General features: G+C 37.4%; 1 protein-coding gene across 4 annotated transcripts in view; it reads right to left on the bottom strand.

Annotated features, from left to right (window-relative positions):
* The window catches only part of NUP153 (nucleoporin 153), an 81,720-nt gene that overhangs the window by 44,490 nt on the left and 24,894 nt on the right, over positions 1–12,336 (bottom strand). For 3 of the 4 annotated variants that reach the window (XM_057493795.1, XM_036911704.2, XM_036911701.2), the window contains exons 6-10: positions 3,564–3,680; positions 3,428–3,472; positions 3,254–3,310; positions 1,151–1,297; positions 115–164 (exon numbers count right to left, since the gene is read on the bottom strand). In XM_057493795.1, the coding sequence (XP_057349778.1) occupies positions 115–164; positions 1,151–1,297; positions 3,254–3,310; positions 3,428–3,472; positions 3,564–3,680 (416 nt within the window). The remainder of the gene's footprint in view (positions 1–114; positions 165–1,150; positions 1,298–3,253; positions 3,311–3,427; positions 3,473–3,563; positions 3,681–12,336) is intronic. The other variant, XM_036911702.2, reaches the window with a different exon arrangement.

Here is a 12,336-nt window from a genome sequence, read left to right as displayed (position 1 = left end):
TTACGTGTTTGTAAAGTTTCTATTTTTAACCTTCTTAATCTTAAAAAGGCATTAAATATTACATACAGACCTTACAAATTACATATAAAGAGGCTTAGCTAAAGCTGACATTACCTTTCTTGTTCTATATTTCGTACTGGTGTCATATTTTTTTCATATCCAGCCTAGAAAACATGAACACACCATATTTACAACTATTTATTTATTATAACAATGTACTTTCTACTATTCTTTCAACTTTCCTTTGAAATTTTTCAAGAAATTGGGTTGTTAATGAAGATCAAATGAAATTCAATGTAAGTAAAGCACAAACAGTAAGATGCTCTAATATAAACAAAAATTATGCTGCGTGAAATAAGTATCACAGAGGACCACATTTATATGAAATGTCCTGAATGAGCAATTGTATACAGATAGATCGGTGGTGGCCCAGGATGCAGAGGTAGGAGTGGGGAGTGACTACAACGGGCAGGGGATTTTTTAGGGGTGGGGAGAATGGTGATAAAAATGATCTAAAATTGACTGCAGTGATGGCTAAACAACTCTGAGTATACTAAGACCACTGAACTGTACATTGTAAATGGCTCAATGAAATGTTATATGAATTATATCTGAAGCAGTTATTTTAAAAACAAAATGTGGTGAGGGTGAAGATATGAGATCTAGAAGACAAAACAAAAAGCAATGTGTGAAAGTTGCTTCATTCTGGTTCAAGAATCAGCTAAAACAACATTTGAATATGGACTAGATATTAGATAATATTAAGAAGGGATTAATATTAATTTCCTTAAATGTAATAATATAGAAGCAAGTACTTTAGGAAATGCATGCCAAAGTACTTATTAGGAGTAAACAGATGTGTCTAAAGCTCATTTTCACACAGTTCACCACAACCAAAAAACACACTGATAAAGGAAGTCCGGCAAATTTATTTAACCTAAACGATGAGGGTATTTTAGTGTCACTACTAAACACTAATTAAAGATTTAATCAAGGTGCCAGCCATTTTCAAGGCATACCAATTCTTAACCATCACTAATACATAGAAGTCATGCATCTAGTTGCTAGACTGCAATGGTATTTATACCTTACTTATTCTTCTTCATTTTAATCAATATCCAAAGACTAGTGAAAATAAACACATACTCACACTGTGCTTTTTATCTATTCTCTGATTAGTCTTCCTTAATTCACCAGATGGAGTTAGAGATGGTTTAAAATAAACAGTCCGATTTGTTGCTATGGAAACTGGCTTTGGGGTCATGAGTCTCTGAACAGGGGGATACTGAGAGTCCACCTTACAGGTAAACAGAAATCAAAGATAATTTTTATTTTCATATATAGCAGCATCACATATCTAAAAAGGATTTGACAATAGCTACTGTGACCTATAGCCTATTGAGTATTTCCTAGAGAAATACCCAACGGATGCAAAAAATAGTAAAAGGAAAAAGTGATAATATAAACCAAGAACATATATATTTACTTATATGTATAATTCTAAAATGGTTTCAAGACCATTTTTAATTTTAATTCAAGACCATTTAATATTTTACTCTAGAATTAGTGACTTCACACACACGTGCACACATGCAAAATGGGAACTATATTCAAAAGCGCTCCATAAATCCAAGATTTTATGGGAGAATTTCAAATGTACGAACTAAAACTGACTTTGTCACATTTTCCCCAAATTACTATCTGAATATTCTTAGCTGTAAATACATTTTTAAACTAGCTATGAAAATATTTTAATTTCTAAAAATGTGAGCAAATCTCTCTCCAGGTTAATTTTCCTGTAGTGTTATTTAAAAACCACACCAAACTCTTATAATTTATATCTAATTTGTAAAACTCTGTTAAGAACTGCAAATGTTAAAATGTACTGGATTTATTATCTAAGTACACAAGTGTTTTGTCAATGGTCTTGCTGCACTGAAACACAGTAAAAATCCTGCTGCTATAAGATGTCTAGGGAGCAAGAGCTTCTTCTCTGTCCAAAGATTCTAATACTATGAACACAGTCCCTGTCAGCAGCAGCCGTGAACAACACTGGCTTCCCAGGCAGGGCCTCTGTTTGGTTACTAGCTCTTCCCTAAATCCTCATCACAAGTGTGATCCTACAGTTCAACGAGACAGCTTATTTTACAGACTATTCTGATTACGTACAGAACTACAACATTGTATTCTGGCCTTTGTATTTCCTAACATCCATAAATAAAACTGTATGTATTGATACTACACTCAAGCAATGACAAAATTTTTAATGATGAGAACATACACTACAGCACAATTTTAAAAACTTACTTCTTTTTAAATAATCTATTATAAAACAGGAGTTTGAAAAGAGCAGCTAACAGCTTTAAATTAATTCCATCACAACAGCTAAAATCCCATCCCTTTTGCCTAATTACAAACATCTACATAATTCTAAAAATTGAGAAGAAAAACTATCCCCCCAAAAAACTCAGTTTTATCTTTCTTCTCTGCAGAATTCCAGTAAAAATAATTATAATTTCCCAGTATCTCAAATACAATCCCCACAATTAATTCAGAGAACTATAATTTTAATCAATTATTTCTGGGGGATCATGGTGTTGTAATGAATGCCATCACAAGTAAGGATCTGCGAATCTGCTTCCTCTGAAAGACACTTACCTAGCCACAAATAGACCTCTTTAACACTATCAAGCATTTAATTTTTTCAAAGTAACCTCTAAAGCGAATTCTAACAAAATAGGATACCCTACAAAGGATTATCAAGATATAATCTATGTTATATTTTTGTTAGCTCCACTATCTTGGAACAGTGCTTTGGGAGATACACCTATCTGAAATTCTATTACACCCAAGAGATGACGCAATGTTTGTTAATGAGGAAAAGATGACTATGCTGAGTTAAGGGCTTTAGCTCACCTAATTTCTCGTAACTAAACACTTCAAGCTCTGTTCACCCCTATTTTTACTCATGAAAAAGAGTCATTCATAAAGACTGCCATCATGCTGAAGATTGAAAATGCCGAGTAATGAAAAACACTGAGCATTTACTACACATATAGCACTGTGCTAAATAAGTTGCTAAATAAGTTAAGGCCCTCACAAGAGGTTACAAAGTTCAAGCTAAAAAAACTTCTTTTTTAAACATGTTCCCTAACAAGTATCAACTAAATTCAATTTGTGTATTTGTTAACTTAAAAATAAAATCAACAAACCCACTGATGCTTTAAATAAATAAATGTCAAAGAAGTCTTACCTTTTCCCTTTTGGCTTGAAAATCCATGGTGATACCTAGCCCACTACTATCAAAAGGCTGAAAAAATAAAATACTATTTAGAATAGATGGGAAACACTGAAACTCTGAAAAACATGATTCTCATCACCAATATATAAAAATGTATCTCTTAAAACAGGTTTAAAGTCAACTTACAGAAAACAGGGGAGAAGAAACAATAGATGGGATTCTTTTTGCATCCTGTTAATGTTGAAATAATAACAAAATTAACATTTTTCAACTAAACTTAAATTTCGTTGTGCTCCTGCATTTAATTCATTGAAAATTTTACCTCTAGAGGGCTTGACATCTTCTCTAAAGACTGCAATATTCGCCGAGCTGTTGAACTAGTCACACCATAGGATTGTGCACTGAGTTGCTTAGCTTTCATCTGTCTTCTAACTGGTGCCTATAAAGAAAACCTTGTATTATTTTTTAGCATTGTAAACTATAAAGCACATTCAGGCAGCAAAAATATTTACAAAATAGAAAGGATATCCAAAGTGATATAGGTTTAATGTGTTAACAAGCAACTTATGTCTAAGTGGTATCATTAAGTATATGCTCAACTTTCTTTCTTTACGACTTTATTGAAAATCTAATTACTTTTACTCTTGGAAAAAAAATGGTAAGATGGCATGCACCACTCTAAAGATTGGCGAGCTATGTCAGAGGGGAAAAATGAAATCACTGAAAAAGTTATAGGATCACCTTGATCCGTTTATCCCTGATATCTGAATGAAAGAACACCAATTTAATGAGAATTCTATTAAAATATTAGTTATTCTGGGTATTAAGTAATACTCAATTGTAGTAAATTCCTAGGTAACTAAATGAAGAGACTGTACACTAATGCAATGGAAACCAAAATTTTAAACTGACATGTTTATCAAATTTTAATACAAAGAAAAAATTTTAAGTACTCAGGCTATTTCTTATAATTTTTTAACTTTCTTAAAATTGGAGTTAAGGGAAAAGCCTTATAAAAAAATAGACAAGTACTCTTCAATACACAAGCCATGTTTACAAATTCCAATTGAACACTTCCTTTTCTCAAGAATGCATTGCAACATTCCACTTATCAAGTGACTACCACAAAACAAAAACAGTCCGGCAATGCTTAATACAAAAAAAGACACAATTTCAGTCAAAATAATAAAACGGTTTCTATTAGAAAACTGAACTGTAACTACTTTAAATAAAATTTCTCTGATAACAAGCATTCATTGTATTTTCAGACTAGCTGCAATATTCTACATGAATTTTATTAAAAACTTGGTGCCCATTAGGATTTAGCTTTCCGAAGCAGAGTCTTTGGCAAACATGAGGCAACATTAAAATATTAAAACCCTGGAGGAAAACACGACAGTCTGTCCTGTCACTAGATGCTACTGGCCACTGGCCTCTCAGGTCCTCAATTCATGTAATTAGAAAAACAGAACTGAAATAGAGAATCTTTAATATACTTCCCAGCCTTGATGCTCTAGGAAAGTAATAACCAACAGATTCATACCACGTGTCAATGATAAATATTTGGAAGCCTGTGTTGAGGACTCTAAGGGTACGTCACAATGCAGCATTAAAAAGCATAGGGTTTGATGTGTAAGAAACAGAGGAGGAAGTAGCAGGAATTTGACCTGGACGAGTCCATGAATCATAGCATTGTTCATCTAATCTTCTAATAGCATGCTGAACTATTTTACTTAGAAATAGAACTTTAAAAATAAAGTAGTATCATCCAGTTTAAGCTTTAGAAAGAGTCCCCTAGGTAACTCCAATACCCAATTAAATAACAGAATACTGCCCTTCATGAACACATCCAGAAACAAGACTCATAATGTGGAAACATTCTCTAATTAGGAAAGTGAAAAACGAAAGACAAGACATTATCTTCAAACGATATTTTTCTGTTTGTAGGCCATTTCTATGTATGTCATGGATTATCATCTTTACAAATTCCCCTCTCCAAAACCCTACAACCTGAAAGTATTATTACTCCTCCATCTTTAAAATGTAAAAATCTGTAATGGCAGCAACATAACAACATACACATGAAATATAATTTTTATGAATCTCAGGTAACAGGTCAAAACACAGAATGGCACAAGTTACCTTAAGTGACATTTCTATACAAGTTATCAATTACCAACTGTTCTCTGCTAGTGTACCATATAAATTCAGCTGATTTTGTATACTGATATTGTATTTTTACAACCTTGCTAAACTCACTTAGAAGTTCTGATAATTTTTCTTGGACTTTCTTGGGATTTCCTATGTAGATAAGCACACTATCTATTAACAGGAACAATGCTACTTCTTTCTTTCCACACTGCACGCCTTGTATTTGTTTTTTCTTGCCCTGGCTGGGACCTGCAGTACAACACTGACCAGGAGCATGGACAGCAGACATCCTTGTTCTCTTCCTATTGTGGGAGGAAAAGTAGTCTTTCACCATTAGTATGATGTTACGCTAATGGAAGATTTTTCGGTAGATAATTTGTCAAGGGGGCAGAGCCAGGACGGTGGCGTGAGTAGAGCAGCGGAAATCTCCTCCCAAAACCACATATATCTATGAAAATATAACAAAGACAACTCTTCCTAGAATAGAGACCAGAGGACACAGGACAATATCCAGACCACATCCACACCTGAGAGAACCCAGCGCCTCGCGAAGGGGGTAAGATACAAGCCCCGGCCCCGCGGGAGCTGAGCGCCCCTCCCCCCAGCTCCCGGCGGGAGAAGAGCAGGCAGAGCGGGAGGGAGACGGAGCCCGGGGCTGCCGAACACCCAGCCCCCGCCATCCGGGCCAGAGCGCAGACACAGTGCATGATGGGGTGCCGGATACTAAGGAAACAGGTCAGCAAGAACGGTGAGTGGGCACCGGAGGCCTGGCACCGGAGGACATAAGAAAAGCGAGCGGCCATTTTTTTGTTGTTGTTGTTGTTTTGTTGAGGTGAGTGCTTTTTGGAAGTCTTAACGGGACAGGGACCCCAATACTAGGGAAACAGGGCAGCAAGACCGGTGAGCGGGTGCCTGAGGACAAAGAAAAGCAAGCGGTTTTTGTTTTTGTTTTTGTTGTTGTTTTGTCGTTTTGTTTTGGCGGGTGCTTTTTGGAAGTCTTAAAGGGGCAGGGTGGGACCCTTAATCCAGAGGTAGGGAATCCGGGATCTCTGGGCACCCTAACCCCGGGGCTGCAGGGAGCAGGGAGGCCCCTTACGGAGATAAATAGCCTCCCAGCAGCTCCTGCTCCAACGCGACTCCACCATTTTGGAGCAGCTGCCCGAGCCAGGCCACGCCCACAGCAACAGCGGAGATTAACTCCATAGCAACCGAGCAGGAAGCAGAAGCCCTGTCTGCGCGCAGCTGCGCAGCACAAGCCACTAGAGGCCGCTGTTCTCCCAGGAGAGGAGGGCCACAAACCAACAAGAAAGGAAGTCCTTCCAGCCGTCACTCGTCCCAGCTCTGCAGACTATTCCTATCACCATGAAAAGGCAAAGCTACAGGCAGACAAAGATCACAGAGACAACACCAGAGAAGGAGACAGACCTAACCAGTCTTCCTGACAAAGAATTCAAAATAAGAATCATAAACAAGCTGACAGAGATGCAGAGAAATACGCAAGAGAAATGGGATGAAGTCCGGAAGGAGATCAAAGATGCCAGAAAGGAGATCGCAGAAATGAAACAAACTCTGGAAGGGTTTATAAGCAGAATGGATAGAATGCAAGAGGCCATTGATGGAATTGAAATCAGAGAACAGGAACGCATAGAAGCTGACATAGAGAGAGATAAAAGGATCTCCAGGAATGAAACAATGTTAAGAGAACTGTGTGACCAATCCAAAAGGAACAATATCCGTATTATAGGGGTCCCAGAAGAAGAAGAGAGAGGAAAAGAGATGGAAAGTATCTTAGAAGAAATAATTGCTGAAAACTTCCCCACACTGGGGGAGGAAGTAATCGAACAGACCACGGAAATACACAGAACCCCCAACAGAAAAGATCCAAGGAGGACAACACCAAGACACATAATAATTAAAATGGCAAAGATCAAGGACAAGGAAAGAGTTTTAAAGGCAGCTAGAGAGAAAAAGGTCACCTATAAAGGGAAACCCATCAGGCTAACATCAGACTTCTCGACAGAAACCCGACAGGCCAGAAGAGAATGGCATGATATATTTAATACAATGAAACAGGAGGGCCTTGAACCAAGGATACTGTATCCAGCACGACTATCATTCAAATATGACGGTGGGATTAAACAATTCCCAGACAAACAAAAGCTGAGGGAATTTGCTTCCCACAAACCACCTCTACAGAACATCTTACAGGGACTGCTCTAGATGGGAGCACTCCTAGAAAGAGCACAGCACAAAACACCCAACATATGAAGAATCGAGGAGGAGGAACAAGAAGGGAGAGAAGAAAAGAATCTCCAGACAGTGTATATAACAGCTCAATAAGCAAGCTAAGTTAGGCAGTAAGAAACTAAAGAGGCTAACCTTGAACCTTTGGTAACCACGAATTTAAAGCCTGCAATGGCAATAAGTACATATCTCTCAATAATCACCCTAAATGTAAATGAACTTAATGCACCAATCAAAAGACACAGAGTAACAGAATGGATAAAAAAGCAAGACCCATCTATATACTGCTTACAAGAAACTCACCTCAAACCCAAAGACATGCACAGACTGAAAGTCAAGGGATGGAAGAACATATTTCAGGCAAACAACAGTGAAAAGAAAGCAGGGGTTGCAGTACTAATATCACACAAAATAGATCTCAAAACAAAGAAAGTAACAAGAGCTAAAGAAGGACACTACATAATGATAAAGGGCTCAGTCCAACAAGAGGATATAACCATTCTAAATATATATGCACCCAACACAGGAGCACCAGCATATGTGAAACAAATACTAACAGAACTAAAGGGGGAAATAGACTGCAATGCATTCATTTTAGGAGACTTCAACACAACACTCACCCCAAAGGATAGATCCACTGGGCAGAAAATAAGTAAGGACACGGAGGCACTGAACAACACAGTAGAACAGATGGACCTAATAGACATCTATAGAACTCTACATCCAAAAGCAGCAGGATATACATTCTTCTCAAGTGCACATGGAACATTCTCCAGAATAGATCACATACCAACCCACAAAAAGAGCCTCAGTAAATTCCAAAATATTGAAATTCTACCAACCAATTTTTCAGACCATAAAGGTATAAAACTAGAAATAAATTCTACAAAGAAAACAAAAAGGCTCACAAACACATGGAGGCTTAACAACATGCTCCTAAGTAATCAATGGATCAACGAACAAATCAAAATAGAGATCAAGGAATATATAGAAACAAATGACAACAACAACACAAAGCCCCAACTTCTGTGGGACGCAGCGAAAGCAGTCTTTAGAGGAAAGTATATAGCGATCCAGGCACACTTGAAGAAGGAAGAACAATCCCAAATGAGTAGTCTAACATCACAATTATCGAAACTGGAAAAAGAAGAACAAATGAGGCCTAAAGTCAGCAGAAGGAGGGACATAATAAAGATCAGAGAAGAAATAAATAAAATTGAGAAGAATAAAACAATAGGAAAAATCAACGAAACCAAGAGCTGGTTCTTTGAGAAAATAAACAAAATAGATAAGCCTCTAGCCAAACTTATTAAGAGAAAAAGAGAATCAACACGTATCAACAGAATCAGAAATAAGAACGGAAAAATCACGACAGACTCCACAGAAATACAAAGAATTATTAAAGACTATTATGAAAACCTATATGCCAACAAGCTGGAAAACCTAGAAGAAATGGACAACTTCCTAGAAAAATACAACCTTCCAAGACTGACCAAGGAAGAAACACAAAAGTTAAACAAACCAATTACGAGCAAAGAAATTGAAACAATAATCAAAAAACTACCCAAGAACAAAACCCCTGGGCTGGACGGATTTACCTCAGAATTTTATCAGACGTACAGAGAAGACATAATACCCATTCTCCTTAAAGTTTTCCAAAAAACAGAAGAGGAGGGAATACTCCTAAACTCATTCTATGAAGCTAACATCACCCTAATACCAAAACCAGGTAAAGACCCCACCAAAAAAGAAAAGTACAGACCAATATCCCTGATGAATGTAGATGCAAAAATACTCAATAAAATATTAGCAAACCGAATTCAACAGTATATCAAAAGGATTGTGCACCATGACCAAGTGGGATTCATCCCAGGGATGCAAGGATGGTACAACATTCGAAAATCCATCAACATCATCCACCACATCAACAAAAAGAAAGACAAAAACCACATGATCATCTCCATAGATACTGAAAAAGCATTTGACAAAATTCAACATCCATTCATTATAAAAACTCTCAGCAAAATGGGAATAGAGGGCAAGTACCTCAACATAATAAAGGCCATATATCATAAACCCACAGCCAACATTATACTGAAAAGCGAGAAGCTGAAAGCTTTTCCTCTGAGATCGGGAACTAGACAGGGATGCCCACTCTCCCCACTGTTATTTAACATAGTACTGGAGGTCCTAGCCATGGCAATCAGACGAAACAAAGAAATACAAGGAATCCAGATTGGTAAAGAAGAAGTTAAACTGTCACTATTTGCAGATGATATGATACTGTACATAAAAAACCCTAAAGACTCCACTCCAAAACTACTAGAACTGATATCGGAATACAGCAAAGTTGCAGGATACAAAATTAACACACAGAAATCTGTAACTTTCCTATACACTAACAATGAACCAATAGAAAGAGAAATCAGGAAAACAATTCCATTCACAATTGCATCAAAAAGAATAAAATACCTAGGAATAAACCTAACCAAAGAAGTGAAAGACCTATACCCTGAAAACTACAAGTCACTCTTAAGAGAAATTAAAGGGGACACGAATAGATGGAAACTCATCCCATGCTCATGGTTAGGAAGAATTAATATCGTCAAAATGGCCATCCTGCCCAAAGCAATATACAGATTTGATGCAATCCCTATGAAACTACCAGCAACATTCTTCAATGAACTGGAACAAATAATTCAAAAATTCATATGGAAACACCAAAGACCCCGAATAGCCAAAGCAATCCTGAGAAAGAAGAATAAAGTAGGGGGGATCTCACTCCCCAACTTCAAGCTCTACTACAAAGCCATAGTAATCAAGACAATTTGGTACTGGCACAAGAACAGAGCCACAGACCAATGGAACAGACTAGAGAATCCAGACATTAACCCAAACATATATGGTCAATTAATATTTGATAAAGGAGCCATGGACATACAATGGCGAAATGACAGTCTCTTCAACAGATGGTGCTGGCAAAACTGGACAGCTACATGTAGGAGAATGAAACTGGACCATTGTCTAACCCCATACACAAAAGTAAATTCAAAATGGATCAAAGACCTGAATGTAAGTCATGAAACCATAAAACTCTTAGAAAAAAACATAGGCAAAAACCTTTTAGACATAAACATGAGTGACCTCTTCTTGAACATATCTCCCCAGGCAAGGAAAACAACAGCAAAAATGAACAAGTGGGACTATATTAAGCTGAAAAGCTTCTGTACAGCAAAAGACACCATCAATAGAACAAAAAGGAACCCCACAGTATGGGAGAATATATTTGAAAATGACACATCCGATAAAGGCTTGACGTCCAAAATATATAAAGAGCTCACCCACCTCAACAAACAAAAAACAAACACTACACTTAAAAAATGGGCAGAGGAACTAAACAGACAGTTCTCCAAAAAAGAAATACAGATGGCCAACAGACACATGAAAAGATGCTCCACATCGCTAATTATCAGAGAAATGCAAATTGAAACTACAATGAGATATCACCTCACACCAGTAAGGATGGCTGCCATCCAAAAGACAAACAACAACAAATGTTGGCAAGGCTGTGGAGAAAGGGGAACCCTGCTACACTGCTGGTGGGAATGTAAGTTAGTTCAACCATTGTGGAAAGCAGTATGGAGGTTCCTCAAAATGCTCAAAATAAACTTACCATTTGACCCAGGAATTCCACTCCTAGGAATTTACCCTAAGAACACAGCACTCAAGTTTGAAAAAGACAGATGCACCCCTATGTTTATCGCAGCACTATTTACAATAGCCAAGAATTGGAAGCAACCTAAGTGTCCATCAGTAGATGATTGGATAAAGAAGATGTGGTACATATACACAATGGAATATTACTCAGCCATAAGAAGAAAACAAATCCTACCATTTGCAACAACATGGATGGAGCTAGAGAGTATCATGCTCAGTGAAATAAGCCAGGTGGAGAAAGAGAAATACCAAATGATTTCACTCATCTGTGGAGTATAAGAACAAAGGAAAAACTTAAAGAAGAAAACAGCAGCAGACTCACAGAACCCAAGAATGGACTAACAGGTACCAAAGGGAAAGGGACTGGGGAGGATGGGTGGGTAGGGAGGGATAAGGGGGTGGGAAGATGAAGGGGGTATTATGATTAGCATGCATAATGGGGGGGTAGGAGAAAGGGGAGGGCTGTACAACACAGAGAAGACAAGTAGTGATTCTACAGCATTTTGCTATGCCGATGGACAGTGACTATAAAGGGGTTTATAGGGGGACCTGGTATAGGGGAGAGCCTAGTAAACATAATATTCTTCATGTAACTGTAGATTAATGATAACAAAAAAAAAAAGAAAGGGGGATTACTCCCTGATAGGATAAAACTAACTGTAAATCAACGATTAATGCATGCTTTAAATATCCTTAATTTTGATCATTTAAAGGGTGTCAGATGATCCGCTATGGAAGTACATTTTTCTGATACTATTCCTTTCTCTTAAAAAAAAAAGCAGTTCCTGTGTGGCGACCTCCAATAATTTCTTCACAATGGTATAAAGGGCATATCAAAGTGTGGGCAAAGGGTCTCTTTGTGTTTATACAGAGGATCAAAGTCTAATTTGGCTACCCAGAAAACGAACTAAGATACAACATGAAGAAGAAGATCCGACATCAACATACTCTGGAAGTGTCATCCCAGAAGATGATCATCAAAA

Source organism: Manis pentadactyla, chromosome 16 (assembly GCF_030020395.1).
Source record: "Manis pentadactyla isolate mManPen7 chromosome 16, mManPen7.hap1, whole genome shotgun sequence".
In the NCBI taxonomy this organism is placed as follows: Eukaryota; Metazoa; Chordata; class Mammalia; order Pholidota; family Manidae; genus Manis; species Manis pentadactyla.
This window is presented reverse-complemented; position numbering and strand designations above follow the sequence as displayed.